The 16,379-nt window shown below is 36.6% G+C and overlaps 1 protein-coding gene across 1 annotated transcript in view; it reads left to right on the forward strand.

Moving 5' to 3' along the window:
• Nucleotides 1-858: 858 nt before the first annotated feature.
• The window catches only part of AdipoR (adiponectin receptor), a gene marked incomplete in the record, with an annotated part of 28,657 nt that continues 13,136 nt past the window's right edge, over nt 859-16,379 (forward strand). The window contains 3 exon segments of the mRNA XM_070094903.1: nt 859-1,252; nt 11,203-11,405; nt 12,259-12,344. Coding sequence (XP_069951004.1) covers nt 1,025-1,252; nt 11,203-11,405; nt 12,259-12,344 — 517 coding nt within the window.

Genomic DNA, 16,379 nt, shown 5'->3' on the forward strand with positions numbered 1-16,379 from the left:
TACCATTTTTTTATTACCTATCTCTAATTTCAGAAACATCCCGTCTTCTCTGTCATACATTTTTTTTTTATTTAAGTTCCAGTTTTTGAGGAACTTCCTCTCTCCTCTTGTAAGGTATTTTATTGCTCTACTAGTCTCTGAAGCAAAAGTTCCTGGTATCTCTTTAGCACCTGTTCTCTCCTTATTATAATTGCCTTTTTCCTGCTAGTGTGTTTACTAACTATATGTACTTACCTACATGTGGTTGTAGGGGTTGATTCACAGCTCCTGGCCCCGCCTCTTCGCTGGTCGCTGTGTGTGTGTGTGTGTGTGTGAGAGAGAGAGAGAGAGAGAGAGAGAGAGAGAGAGAGAGAGAGAGAGAGAGAGAGAGAGAGAGAGAGAGAGAGAGAGAGAGAGAGAGAGAGACAGACAGACAGAGAGAGAGAGAGAGAGACAGACAGACAGACAGAGAGAGAGAGACAGACAGACAGACAGAGAGAGAGAGAGAGAGAGAGAGAGAGAGAGAGAGAGAGAGAGAGAGAGAGAGAGAGAGAGAGAGAGAGAGAGAGAGAGAGAGAGAGAGAGAGAGAGAGAGAGAGAGAGAGAGAGAGAGAGAGAGAGAGAGAGTTAGTAATAAAACCAGAAAAGAACCATTCCGTATGCTCGACCTGAGTGACATATTCCTCGCAAACATATATAATTTTCCTTGTCTTACCAAAGGCTCCGAATAGTTCATACTAACAACAGACGAAACATAAAATCCTTTGCCTCACGATCAAATTAAGCAATTTGCCATACGATTGTTCGCTTTGCTTTAAAAAAACGAGAAAGAGTAATAATAAATAGAGTGTTGGTAGTGTGTGGAAGGTGTAGGTTGTGGAGCAGCGAGGCTGGAGGACCAGTCAGCTGATGTCGTGGTGGTAGTCACAGCTGTACGTGGCACTGCGTCGTAACCTCTTATGGTTTTAAGTGTATCTCTGCTTCTACATGAGTCAGTAAACCTCAGCTGAGCACTTGGACCTCCAAGTGACGATTGGACGCCAGTATGAGTGGGTTTGATGAGATTTTAGGCACTAAAATCGAAGTCCGGAGGAGAACTTTAGGGAACACCATTGACAAGGACTTTGCCGACGATGATGATGCCACGTTAGAAACTGACTTGTTTCCTGAGTTTACTAGGTTACTGGAGGAGGATGTTCCCGGTGACGACGAGAGTGAAGGCTGCCCACTCCCAGGCACCCCAGAGGACGAGTCCCTCATTGATGCCAAAGAGGTGAGAGAGTAAAGAGCTATATATGTGGTGTCTGTGACGCAACTATACCAGTAAAACATAGTGTGTTTCCTGCTTGTGCCACTCAGACCTGCTAAAAATGGTAGAAATAACCACCATCATAGGTACTAACAGGAATCCTGATAGTTTTCACCAGTTCTTACACCGTATTTGTGATAATATTTTTAATTGATGCCTGCTGTTTTGACTTCGTAGGATAATGTTTAGTATTTTTGTTGATTTTTCCCCTTGTCTGTGTATTTTGTACATTTTTTATAGTGCTGAATGAGTATGTAGTCAAGTTGCTCCCTGAATATCATAATTGTACCATATTCGTGGACAGTCACTTTTGTGGCTTTTAACACCCTATGATAACGACAGTATTTCTTATAGCCAAGTGATTACATCTGTCCCAGTGGAAATAAGTAACTTAGGTAATTTGAAATATATACAATAATTGTACTTGTGTGTACCTGTCTAAATAAAGTTACCACCTTCGGTAGCTTTGAGAAAAACCTGCCTAGTATGAGTTAGTGAGTCTACTGCAGTTAGTACACATAAATACAATTACACAAATCATCATACATAGTAACGTGTAAATTACCTAGGATAACCCTAAAAAGTCAAAGTGACCTGTAGGTATTAACACTAGAATAGTTTGCTAACATAGAATTTTGACTCAGAACTTGTCAAAGGAGGAATCTCTTATGTTAAGTGCCAGCATTCTCTGTGAGTAATGCACAGCTGGGTTTCTCTACTGTGATAATTGTAAAACTAATATGAGCAGCATGTAGGTTCTTATAAAATATCCTATTCTTATGTAAAGTCACACAGGAGCATTCACCATTTTGATGGTCAAACATATGCCAGTGATACTGTTTACCTCTTGCACATTATTATTATAATCAAAAAGAAGCGCTAAGCCACAAGGGCTATACAGCACCTCTTGCACAAAACTGCATATTTGAAACAATACAGTAATGTACTGTACATTACTACTACTACCAATAATAATGATAACTGTACAAATTTTATTTCAGAATTCTGAAAAATTGATAAGTTAATTTTCATTTTTATTGTATGAACATTATATAATATGCAATGAAACACTACTTTGTAACATCAGTGCAGATGTTTGTGTACCCACAATAAACAGCAGTAGCTCACCCACCCATAAAAATTATTACAGAGGTCACAATGAGTCTCTGACCTCGTAGGTACAGTTATTTATACACTCACAGGTAATTTTTACTTAATGCAGTACCTTTGTAAATACAAATTTTAGTCTCAAAAAAACTTGTCATTACCACAATGAACATTGATCGCTTAATAGGCTACAGTCTTATCAAGTAGGAAGTTTGTTCATGAAGCTGGTGCAAAGTGAGGATAAAATTTAAAGATTTCTATATCTTTTCAGTAACACTGAAGTAATTTGCCATTTCATGTAGGATGTGTTCGTACATGTCTTGAATTGGTTGGATGTTCTGACACAAAAATATAATGTCCTTGTGTATAACCTGTCTCTGTCCATACACTACATTTCATGGGATATACCAGTTGATCTGCAGTGGATATTTATAGCTTTAGTCTAGCAGTGGCAATGTCTTTTAGCCTATAGACATTGCTACTTTATCCATAAGCATGTTTTACTTGAAACATTTCATTAGATCTACTGTTCCTATTTGTAGTGTTTACCTGGAGTTTACCTGGAGAGAGTTCCAGGGGTCAACGCCCCCGCGGCCCGGTCTGTGACCAGGCCTCCTGGTGGATCAGAGCCTGATCAACCAGGCTGTTGCTGCTGGCTGCACGCAAACCAACGTACAAGCCACAGCCCGGCTGGTCAGGAACCGACTTTAGGTGCTTGTCCAGTGCCAGCTTGAAGACTGCCAGGGGTCTGTTGGTTCTTCAAACTTTTTTGATAGTTATTTTCTAACTGATTTTAAACTTCATATTTTTTTGAGAAATCAAATTTGTATTTGAAGTTCTCTTATTAATGCTAATTTAGTTAAAGCATTACCTTTCCTATGCTTCCAAAGGCCAATGTGAGAGGGAAGACATGAAAGTTTAACTTTAATTTGTCTTTTGTGTGTGGCCTTCTACATATGGTAAGAATGTCACATTCAGATTTAAGCTATTTAGCATAAGTAATGTAAGCAAAGAGTCAAACTAGCTGTTGTTTCATATACTATATATATATATACAAGTTCAGTTAATGATGCTCTAAATAATAATGATTTTTATTACTTTTGTATGAGGCATACTGCAGAAAAGAATAAGTACAACATTGTCCAAAATCTGGGTTAGTGAATGCCTTTGATGAGTTCCAAGAGTTTTTCTACTTCCTTGGGCTAGATCAAATTGATTTCTTCATGTTTTGTCTGTGGGAATGTGTAGATGTATTGTGTACTTCATCTGTAAATTTAGGCTCACAGCCCAATAAAAATGTATGGTAACTAGCTTCGTAGCTGTGCTCTCCCCCATGCCTGAGTTTTTCTCCATTGAATTTGGAACTTGGTTTTTTTTTTTTTTTTTTTTTTTTTTTTTTTTTTGCCATGCAGTGATTCGTATATTCTAAAGACGTCTGTCTCATAATACAGTACTTTTATAGGTTTTTTACTTTACATCTTTATGACTCACGATGCAAATGGTGTGCATGACTGCCAAAATGGTAGACACGGCTGCTCAAGTGACTACAAATGCACTAGAGATTGATTACAAAGTCATTGTAATCACCATAAAAGCAATAGCACTCCATTAGGTATACTAGCTTACGTGAAGCAGGTGCTACACACTTGACCATTCCCTCTCATGAAATGAGTTTTAATTCTTCCTCGCAATCCAGTTCTAGGCAACACAACCCCCACTCTTCAAAGACCTAAACTTACTCACTGTACAGAATATGCACACCTACTGTGCAACCTACATTTACAGAACCATAAATTCTGATATTAGCCCTGAACTAAAACACTTTCTTGATAGTTGCAACAGGACCCATAGACATAATGCGAGACACAAAAATCTGTATGACATTCCTCGTATCCGGCTAGACCTCTACAAAAATTCGATGTACATAAAAGGGCCTAAAATCTGGAACTCCCTACCTGAAAACTCTAGAACTGCAGACTCGATCGCCATTTTCAAAACTACTGTCAAAAAACATCTCTTCCCTAACACACCCCATCATTAGCTAACCAATGAAATTAAAATCACCTTAATTTCTTTTTTGTATCATGAACACAACCAAAACAACATAGTCCTATTCTCGTTGTCTGTAATTCCCCCTAATTTATACTTACATCCGCCCAAATAACTGTAAACATAAAATTCCTAATATAGTTATTGCCTCTTAAATCTTGAGTTAGTCCTAAGACCACCTAAGACACACTTCCAATATACTATAAGCTTTAATAGAAACAGACAAATCCAACCCCATTGCTAAATTTACCATTTGTAATATTAATATTATTATATGACTCTTACTACCTCAATATTGTAAATCTAATTATGTGCCTGGCTGGGTATGTATCTAATTATGTAAATCTAATTATGTATGTACCTAGCTAGGTATGTATCTAATTATGTATTTATCTAATAATGTATGTTCAAATGTACTGCTCCATGACTTATATCACTAGAGTAAGAATTAGTATTATTCTGCCCAAAATGCCTAGGCATGCTAGTGGCCTTTGTAATTAACATTTTACAACATGTAAACCAAACAGTGTAAGCTTTACAAGGAAATTTTAATTTTTTTTAAGTAAGTATCAATTTCAACTCATGAAATGAATATTAATTTCCACTCATGGAATGAGTACTAACCCATTCACTGTTGCAAACCCCGTTATGAAAAGTGCTAATGGTGTCACAATTTAATTTTTTTTTGTGAAATGGTAGAGAATATTTTTCTGAATGTAAAGATGCCAAAAATGGGAAAATTATGAAAATATGCAGGAACAAAGTTGTCATTCTGGGTGCAGTTTACAAATCAGTGATTTTTAACCCACTTTGAATGCTGTTTTAAGACAGTTCCATTGCCCAGTTCTACCCAATTCAAAACTGTTTTACTAGCATGCCTTCTCTTTTATTGACTGCAAGAAATCACTCATTTAACTATCAGAACTACCCTATAATGTGCACAGATTGGTAATTGATCAGTTTTACTTAAATTTGAAATCCAGTTTAACACTAAACATTCCAGCCACTAAAACAACCTTTTCCTTTCATTGTTCATTAATCACTTCTCCAGGCCTCTCCTATATTTGAGATACCTGTGCTTAAAACATAGATCTTCATGAGTGATACTGGCATCAGTGATGTAGATCTACATGGGAAATGGTGAAAGGGTAACTCTCGCTCATGAAATGGGTATTAAATTCCCATTTGTAAAATTAGTATTAACCCCTTAACTGGCATACCCAGAAATTAAAATTCCTGTGCAAGGGGCAAAATTTTGAAAAAATAATTTTGATTTTACAGATTAAGAGTACATGTTTATGAATAAAATAAGATAAAAATAAGCTAGAAAAGCTATGACTTTGTGGTTTTGAAGTTTGCAATAAAAGGATCACTTGTCAGCAACAGCATGTAAGTGCACCAGTGATATTTAAGTTTTACAATTCATTCTATGATTTCTTTTCACTTTTTCACGTTTAACACTGTACACTAGTTTCATGTGATATTAATGTGACTCAAGGTGCTTTAGTAATTCAAACATGGGGAAATGCAGAGCCTATCTATTCTCCACTTGGATTATACAGTATAAATTGGAGCAAATATTTTTTTGTTTTCCACTTTTTTACTGCTTTAGCCTTCTAACACTATGTACAAGGAATGCCTCTGATATTACAGTTGCTTCAAGGTGTAATATTCTTTAAAACACAGAAATAAGTTGCATTGTTGGACTATTTGGTTGTTACGTGTATTTGTTTACCATAGATTTGAGGGAATATCCTGGGTTATATAAACATAATGTAGCTTTTGTGTCCATAGCACCTGTGTGCCTTCCAGTATTTACAAGGAAATCTTATGGTATTACAATTGTTTCAAGGTGTAATACTTGTGGAATTTGGAAGTAAGTCAGTGACTACTTGGTTATCCTAGGTTAAATCTACATAGTGTGCTTTTTGGTTGAATTTTCCTGGTAAAAAAGCTGGTGGTGGAGCAACAGGTCCTGGTTTCATTATTTACTTATGCTAGATAGATAGGCAATGTTACCCCCATGATGCACTGCTAGGACCTGCATGGTCTTGGATTTTTTTTTCTAAGGTATGAAGAGGTTTTAGTTGACTGAAATAGGGAAACCAAGGTCAAAAATATTAACAGGTTGTGTATTTGAAGGCATGATAAATTGTTCATACTAGTACAGTGGACATGGTTGAAAGGCTAATTCTCACCCGTGAAATGAACATTAATTACCATCTGTGAAATGGAATATTAATTCTCACTAGTATAGTAAGTAATAGTTCTCACCTGTGAAGTTGAAAACTGTACCGTTTTGAAAATCATATATACTTGGCACTAAACATGATCTTACTTAGTTACAGTATTTCAGTTTGATATCTAAAATGGAAGAAGTAGCAAACACTGATTAAGCCTTGAGTTAAATTGGACAAAAGCAGCCTATAAAGATTGACAAAGTTGTCTTACATCAACAAATTTCATAACCTAGATGGGGAATAATACCCTTGTAGTTACATTGACGAATAATAATGATCTTGCATGGAATATATTTTGCTTATGCTTTAAGTAAAAATTCTTGGCTACTGTTTGCAGTGTTTCTAACATTAGACAGTTTGATGTTCTAAAGACTTAATACATATTCTTTATTAATATTTCTACACTGTAAATCCAAGGCAAAAATCCACCTTCATTATTTGGGCTCTTGTAGAAGGAAGGTAGAACTTTCACTGGTGAGAACAATGAAGTTAACAAAATATTGAGAACATAGTAAGACTCTTGTTCAGTGAACTGTTAAACAGACAAAAGATGACAACCCAAACAAGTTATATATCTGATTTCATTTGACTTTGAAGAAGTTATTGCTAGCATACCTATGTGCTCTGCCCCACACCGACTGGTGGCACTCCATTGTCATTCAAAATTATGTAAAAATAACCTATGTAGAGACAATCTAGACACTGATAGAGAATCTTTTCCAGAGGTAATGGCACCAAAAATATGAAATTTAGTGGAAAAACTCATGGCATTGCGCAGGTTCAAAGTTAGAGATTTGGGCTTACTTATGCATCAGCAATTTTGCTTAAAAAAATCCAATTTAAAAAGTAAAAAATAAACATATTCATTCCAGGCACTAAACCCACAATTCCTCTGTCATAATCGCTTCAGGCTCTCCTATATTACACTTGACTTTCATTTTGAATTCACAAAAACAAAAAAAAATATTGTATAACCAGGAATGATTTGTCATGGTTTTCAGTATCCCAATAATTAAATCAGTTCTAGTAAAAATCCATAAAAATGGAGAGGATGTTGGGAGGTGTTACCCATCTTCAGGAATATTGACAAAAACTGAATATTTTTGCTACTTTGAGGCTGATTTCAAGCTTATTTCAGCCCTGCAACCAACTAAAATCATATTTATTTCAGTAGTATGTAGTCCATTCAATAAAATATTAACCCTTTGACTGTTTTGGTCGTATACATACGTTTTACGAGCCAGTGTTTGACGTATATATACTCAAAAATTCTAGCGGCTTTCAAATCAAGCAGGAGAAAGCTGGTAGGCCCACATGTGAGAGAATGGGTCTGTGTGGTCAGTGTGCACCATATAAAAAAAATCCTGCAGCACGCAGTGCATAATGAGAAAAAAAAAAAACTCCAACCATGTTTTTGGATTAAAATGCCGACTTTGTGTTGTATTTTCATATAGTACACCTACCATCCGACTTACAACCTGCTCGACATACGACCATTCGACTTAGGACCTTGTTTTCTATGCCAAATTTCTGGGAAATAAACAGCTATTTGTGTTGTACACTGTGTTTATCCTAAACCTTACAGTATAAAATACAGTACTAACAGCATAAAAAGTAAAATAAAAAATGAAAAACCAAAATAAAACAATAAAATAGTCATTACAAAAATGTGATGTTGATATTCAGTAGTAAGGTTCTACTTACGACCGGTTTCTCGGAACCAAATTCGGTCGTTAGTTGGATGGTACCTGTATTTATGATTGTATTCTCATTTTCTTGGTCTCCTTTGATAGAATGGAAAACATATTATAGAAATAGATTTTGATTGGTTTTACTATGAAAAGAACCTTGAAATGGAGCTCAAAGTAGGGGAAATGTTTGATTTTTGCCTTTGTTCAAAAGTAAGCAAATGATGTCATTGTTCAGTAAATGTCCAACTAGCCATTCTAATATGCAGTCATAATGGGTTGACATTATTTATACAATTATTACAATATTGCAGTAGTCTGCATAAAAGTAAATCTATGTTTTGTTTGAATAAAAATTCAAAATAGAAAGCAAGAGTAATATCAGAGGGGCCTGGAGATGTGACTGATGAACAGAGAAAATGTTATTTTAGAACAAAGAATGTCTGCATTGTTCATTCTGGATCCTATTTTGAAATTGGCTTTAGTGTTAATTTGCTTGAAATTGGCCAAATAGCAAATTTCTGACCACGTTATTGGGTAGTTGAAATCGGTAAATGGGCAGTTTCTTGTACTCGGTTGATAGAACAAATGGAGTTCTAAAGAAATAGCTACGACTTTGGTCGACTGGAACAATCGAATTAGCCGAAAGTAGGGCTCATAGTGGGCGAAATCCCCAATTCATAAATATCACCGAGATCGCTAACTTCGCAAGAGCGTAATTCCATAAGTTTTCCGTCAGATTTCGTTCTTTTGGTGTCATTACCATCGGGAAAAGATTCTCTATCATTTCATAAGAATTTTTTTTTTTCGACACCCTGAGATGCCTCAGGATTTGGAGTTGCGACAGTCAAGGGGTTAAGAAGCAGCTAATAAAACCATCCTAGAAAACACCTTAAAGTTGCTATTTTAAACTAAACATAAGGTGAGAGTTTTGCTTTTCCCATGCACTGCATGAGGCAGGATTTTTTTTTTTTATACTGTTCACACACACTGCACAGACCCACACTCATATCTAGGCCAAAATTTACAGTTCACAACTTATGAGTGAGCTGAGCTTATGTCATAGATGGACCCTGGCGTCATTGACTTGGTTCTACATGATGGAATGTCAGATGGTTAAACGTTGCAGTGAGGAGGAGGCTAGAGGTGGTGCTATCATCTTTTTTTGAGCAATGTGTGATGTGAATATCATGGAGTATTCTGAATTTAAAAATTAGAAGACAATGTGGGGTTACCAAAGTTATAATTCAGAGGGTTGAGGATGTGTTGTTGAGGCAGTTTGGACATTTAGAGAGGATGGAAGAGAACAGGATGAACACACTGTATAAATCTGGGATGAAAAGAAGGTAGGTATAGGTTATTCCAGGAAGGGTTAAAGGTGGAGGAAAGGAGGCTTTGAGTGATAGGGGTTTGAGCATCTAGCAGGCCTGTGTAAGCTTGTTACATTGGAGTAATTGGAGGAAAGTTGATTTTATGGCTTAATGTACTGTTGAAGTGTGAAGGGGTTTGAGAAAACTGATTAGCCAGACTTCAAGTTGGAAGAGAGGAATACATGATATATAATGTATATGTGGAAAGTATTTGAGGGCCTAGTCCCAAATGTGCATTGCCATGACAAGAAAATGTCCAGTAAACCCAATGAAGAGCAGGGGCTTTGTGAGCACTAAGAAAGCATTGTATCAACATCTGTAGTCCCAGACTCTTTAACCTCTTATCAGAAGATATCAGAAACTACTGGAACAGGTGTAGAAGTCTTGAACAAGTACCTCCTCTGAGTATTGGATCAACCAGGCTATGCTGAACATGTGGGTAAGCAGTCCATTAGCAGCAACAGTCTGGTTAACCAGGCATGCCTGACCCAGGGCCAGGCAGTGGGAGTAGGAAAAATCTTGTAACCAATCAACAGTATGTCCTGGAGGTGTTAAGTACAATGCTTGCACCACAAAGAGGGGGTGGGGATATTGCAGATTGTACGTTCATTGGTGCTGTGGTGTTTGCACACTTCTGGCAAAACATGCTATTGATTGGTGAATGATGATGAACATTTCCTTTTTTAGGTGGGAGACAGCTAGTGTGTTTAAAAAGTGATAAAACTAACAGAGGAGTGTGCAGTGAACGAGATGGTAATGTAATCATGCACGCTCATCCTGACAGTTGATTTTTTTAGTTCTGCTAACAGAAAAGTAAAGAGTAGACAACATTGCCCTTGATGTGGTCTATTTTTAACAGTTTATACTGTAAATACTGTACACTCATGTCTGTGTTGACTTGTATCCTTGTAATTAAACTTTGGAAAGTTATTAATGATATGTTTTCATATTGTCTAAAAATAAAATTAAAGGTTGAGAATGGTGAAAGCTGGCCTGATATAAACTCCAATTGATTAAAGGCAGCAACTGGTTGTTGCCTTGGGAAAACCTGAATTAATGGCATTGGCCCTTACAGCAGTCAGCTGGGATTACCCATGCCTGGGATCCTGGTTTAATTGTTAAATTATTCTTTTATTTTATTATATTTTCTTGTTTGCCCCAGGCAAATAACACAGAGCATTGTCTCACGGTGATCAGTTTGAAAGCTGTAACTAATCACTTAAATATGTTATGCTATAGCCTCACTGATGTTGCTTAACTTGGAATAAGACAACTATCCTCCTGGAGAGTCACATGGGGACACATGCACAAAGAATGGGTTATGTTTTTTTTAGTTTACCCTTCATCCAGTCATACATTTATACTATATGATCTTATAACTTGAGAGTGCTAGCTAGTGCTGCATAATGGGTAGGTAATATGGTAATACAAGGATAGGTTGTATCATAATTTTCTTTCAGGAAGAGGAGTTGCGGCACAGAGTTGTCAATAGAGAGAGCCATGATGACGACCTGGTGCTCAGCTCCATGGCTCAGAGTGCCTTTGAGACAGCTGAAGAGTTAGTACACAAAGTGTGGGAGGAGGTAGCTAGCTGGAAAACTCAACCTTTTTCAAAATTACCCAAATGGCTCCAAGACAATGATTATCTACACCATTGGCATAGGTAGGCCAGCATTTTCTTTATGTACTGTACTGTAGATTTTAAGTAATTTTGCATTTGTCACTGGACACCTTTTTAATGTTGTAGATATTCTACACATTTGGAAATGGCATCAGTTTACTGGGTGTGGAAGTTCAATAACAATAAAATATTTTGATTCAATGGCAAACATTGCTTCTGAAATCATTACATGTTGTTCTACAAAGATTTTTATATACAGTAAGCTTTTGATTTAATAGATGTTGGTATAACAGACTTCAGAAATACAGGACATAATCTGCAGAATCTATTGAAGCAGAAATGATGGACCTGGATCACTGGTTACGCAATTCAGTTATTGTTATGATCACAACTCAGCAGTTTCATTTTTTTTTTCCTCAGTTTTCATTATCAGTCATTCACTATTCCTCACCATTAATCCATTAAATGAAGGGTTTACTACTGTACTTTGTAAGGTTCTTTCAGGACGTTTTGTTCAGTAAGTTTTGAATGTCTTTTTTTTTTTTTTTTTCATAAGATACACTAATTACAGTAGTTCCAGAAAAGACAGTGATGGTAATTTATGATTTTAAAGCTACAGTGTTCCTCAATTTGCCTGACCTGTTTCCTAGATATTTTGACATTTTTCCTTAAATTCTTGCTTTTGCAGAAAATAGTGATACTAAGAATTCAAATCGTGCTTTTGGCTATTAATCATAAAAATGTTACTTGATTAACAGTGACAATTCAGTCTGTTCATATAGAAAGATTAGCTAAGCAATTATCCAGAAATTATAGTTTTGTCAAGGGGAGAGTGCATGAGGAGTGAGACTTTTTTAGTAACCATCATTATTTACAATTTTCTCTTACTCCACAGGCCGCCACTTCCATCGTTTTCTGCCTGCTTTAAATCTATATTCCGAATTCACACAGAAACCGGGAACATTTGGACGCATCTTTTGGGTAAGTACATTTGCACTATTAATCATCATGAATGTAATAATTAAGAGGGTATTCTTACTAGAGCACTCATTATTCTGTAGATTGAATTCTAAGCACATGATACAGGTGCACAGGTGATGGTTCAGGAGCTTGACACTTAGAAATTTAGTCAGAGGTAGTCAATATTGTCATGAGACATTTGTTACCCTCATGACCTTTCTCTTTCCTATGTTCACTTTTAATTTCCTTCTTTTATATACCCTCTCAGATTCATTCACCAACTTTTGCAACTTCTCTTTAGAATCTCCCAAAAGCACAGTCATTAGCAAAAAGCAACTGTAACAATTTCCTCTTTGTATTAGATTCTGTATATTTTAATCCCATACCTCTTTCCCCAGCATCCTACCATTTACTTGTTTTACATACCCATCTATAAATATGTTAAACAACCATTGTGACATTATGCCTCCCTGTCTAAGTCCTCCTTTTACTGGAAAATAATTCCCCTCCTGCATACTCTATCCTGAGTCTCACTACCCTTATAAAATCTCTTAACTGCTTTTAATAACCTACCACCTATTCCATACACTTGAAACATCTACCACAGTGCTTCCCTATCCACCCCATCCTATGTCTTTTCTAAATCCATGAATGCAATGAAAACTTGCCTTTATTTAAATATTGTTCACTTGTATGCTTTAGTGTAAACTTGGTCCACACATCTGCTCTTCCTAAATCCACCTTGTTCATCAGCAATCATGTTCTCAGTCTTACCCTTAACCCTTTCAGGGTCCGTCCCGTAGATCTACGGCTTTATGGTGAGTGTCCAAACCGTAGATCTACGCCATGAGCTCAGCTCACTCTGATAAACTGTGAGTGGTACATTTGGGCCTAGATATGAGAGAATACATCTATGTGGTATGTGTGCACCACATAAAACAGATCCTGCAGCACACTGTGTATAATGAGAGAAAAAAACTGAAATCATGATTTTTTGATTAAAACAGCAACTTTGCAGTGTTTTTTCGTATGTTTTTTATAGTTGTATTTGCGATTTCTTGGTCTCATTTGATAGAATGGAAGACATATTACAGAAATAGAGATGATTTTGATTGGTTTTAGCACTGGAAATGGCTTGAAACTGAGCTCAAAGTAGCAGAAATGTTAAATTTTTGCCGATATTCAAGAGTAAACAAACGACCTCACACGTCTAATACACGTCAGCTGGTGGGTCTAATATACATTCACAAATATGGTGATGATATTTATACAATTATTACAGTATTGCATAGCAGTAAATCTTCTATTTTTTGGTGTGAATAAAAATTCATTATGTGAATAAAAAATCAAAATGGAATTTATTTGTAAAGCCTCAAAACATGACTAATGAACAGAGGAAATGTTAGTTTAGTGCCAGGAATGCCTACATTGTTTATTCTCGACCCTATTTTGAAATTGGAATATTTTGAACTTTGTGTTAAATTGGCCAAATTAACAATTTCCGATCACTTTATTTTGTAGTTGAAACAGTTGACTTGGCGATTTCTTGTGCTCAATCGATAGAATAGAAGTAATACTAGTGAAATAGCTAATAATTTGGTTGATTGGAATAATGTAATTGGCCTAAAATGGGAGTCAAAGTCGGCAGAATCGCCGATTCGTAAATATCGCTGACACATCAAAATTTGCGAGAGCATAATTTCGTCAATTTTCCACCAAATTTCGTACTTTTTGTTTTATTACCTTCACAAAAAGATTCTCTACGATTTCATAAGAAAAAATAACAAATTTTTTTTTTGAAAATTCTTGGACACTGGTGCGTGACTCCAGATTTGGGCCTTGGACCCTGAAAGGGTTAATTCTTTCAATAATAACTACAACGCACTTTACCTGGTATGCTCAGTAATAACTCGCATGAAGACAGGTAGTAGGTTGGTAGACAGCAACCACCCAGGGATGTACTACTGTCCTGCCAGATGACCGTGAAACAGAAACCTGTAACTGTTTTACATGATGGTAGGATTGCTGGTGTCTTTTCCTGTCTCATAAACATGCTAGATAACAGGGATATCTTGCTACTCCTACTTACATTTGGTCACACTTCACAGACACGCACATGCACATATATATATACATACAGCTAGGTTTTTCTCCTTTTTCTAAATAGCTCTTGTTCTTCATTATTTCTTCTATTGCCCATGAAGAAGTGGAAAAGAATCTTTCCTCCGTAAGCCATGCGTGTCGTATGAGGCGACTAAAATGCCGGGAGCAATGGGCTAGTAACCCCTTCTCCTGTAAACATTTACTGAAAAACAGAAGAAGAAAAACTTTATAAAACTGGGTTGCTTGAATGTGCGTGGATGTAGTGCGGATGACAAGAAACAGATGATTGCTGATGTTATGAATGAAAACAAGTTGGATGTCCTGGCCCTAAGTGAAACAAAGCTGAAGTGGTTAGGGGAGTTTCGGTGGGGGGAAATAAATGGGATTAAATCTGTAGTATCTGAGAGAGTTGGAGCTAAGGAAGGGGTAGCAATAATGTTGAAGGATCAGTTATAGAAGGAGAAAAGAGAATATTAATGTGTAAATTCAAGGATTATGTGGATTAAAGTAAAGGTTGGATGCGAAAAGTGGGTCATAATAAGTGTGTATGCACCTGGAGAAGAGAGGAATGTAGAGAAGAGAGAGATTGATTTTGGGAGATGTTAAGTGAATGTATAGGAGCCTTTGAACCAAGTGAGAGAGTAATTGTGGTAGGGGACCTGAATGCTAAAGTAGGAGAAACTTTTAGAGAGGGTGTGGTAGGTAAGTTTGGGGTGCCAGGTGTAAATGATACTGGGAGCCCTTTGATTGAACTTTGTATAGAAAGGGGTTTAGTTATAGGTAATAAATATTTTAAGAAAAAGAGGATAAATAAGTATACAAGATATGATGTAGGGCAAAATGACAGTAGTTTGTTGGATTATGTATTGGTAGATAAAAGACTGTTGAGTAGACTTCAGGATGTACATGTTTATAGAGGGGCCACAGATATATCAGATCACTTTCTAGTTGTAGCTACACTGAGAGTAAAAGGTAGATGGGATACAAGGAGAATAGAAGCTTCAGGGAAGAGAGAGGTGAAGGTTTATAAACTAAAAGTGGAGGCAGTTAGGGTAAGATATAAACAGCTATTGGAGGATAGATGGGCTAATGAGAGCATAGGCAATAGGGTCGAAGAGGTACGGGGTAGGTTTAAAAATGTAGTGTTAGAGTGTACAGCAGAAGTTTGTGGTTACAGGAAAGTGGGTGCAGGAGGGAAGAGGAGCGATTGGTGGAATGATGATGTAAAGAGAGTAGTAAGGGGGAAAAAGTTAGCATATGAGAAGTTTTTACAAAGTATAAGTGAGGCAAGGAGGGAAGAGTGTATGGAGAAAAAGAGAGAGGTTATGAGAGTGGTGAAGCAATGTAAAAAGAGCAAATGAGAGAGTGGGTGAGATGTTATCAACAAATTTTGTTGAAAATAAGAAAAAGTTTTGGAGTGAGATTAACAAGTTAAAGAAGCCTAGAGAACAAATGGATTTGTCAGTTAAAAATAGGAGAGGAGAGTTATTAAATGGAGAGTTAGAGGTATTGGGAAGATGGAGGGAATATTTTGAGGAATTGTTAAATGTTGATGAAGATAGGGAAGCTGTGATTTCGTGTATAGAGCAAGGAGAAATAACATCTTGTAGGAGTGAGGAAGAGCCAATTGTGAGTGTTGGGGAAGTTCGTGAGGCAGTAGGTAAAACGAAAGGGGGTAAGGCAGCCGGGATTGATGGGATAAAGATAGAAATGTTAAAAGCAGGTGGGGATATAGTTTTGGAGTGGTTGGTGCTATTATTTAATAAATGTATGGAAGAGGGTAAGGTACCTAGGGATTGGCAGAGAGCATGCATAGTTCCTTTGTATAAAGGCAAAGGGGACAAAAGAGAGTGCAAAAATTATAGGGGGATAAGTCTGTTGAGTATACCTGGTAAAGTGTATGGTAGAGTTGTTATTGAAAGAATTAAGAGTAAGACTGAGAATAGGATAGCA

The sequence above is a fragment of the Cherax quadricarinatus genome, chromosome 1, assembly GCF_038502225.1.
Source record: "Cherax quadricarinatus isolate ZL_2023a chromosome 1, ASM3850222v1, whole genome shotgun sequence".
NCBI lineage: Eukaryota > Metazoa > Arthropoda > Malacostraca > Decapoda > Parastacidae > Cherax > Cherax quadricarinatus.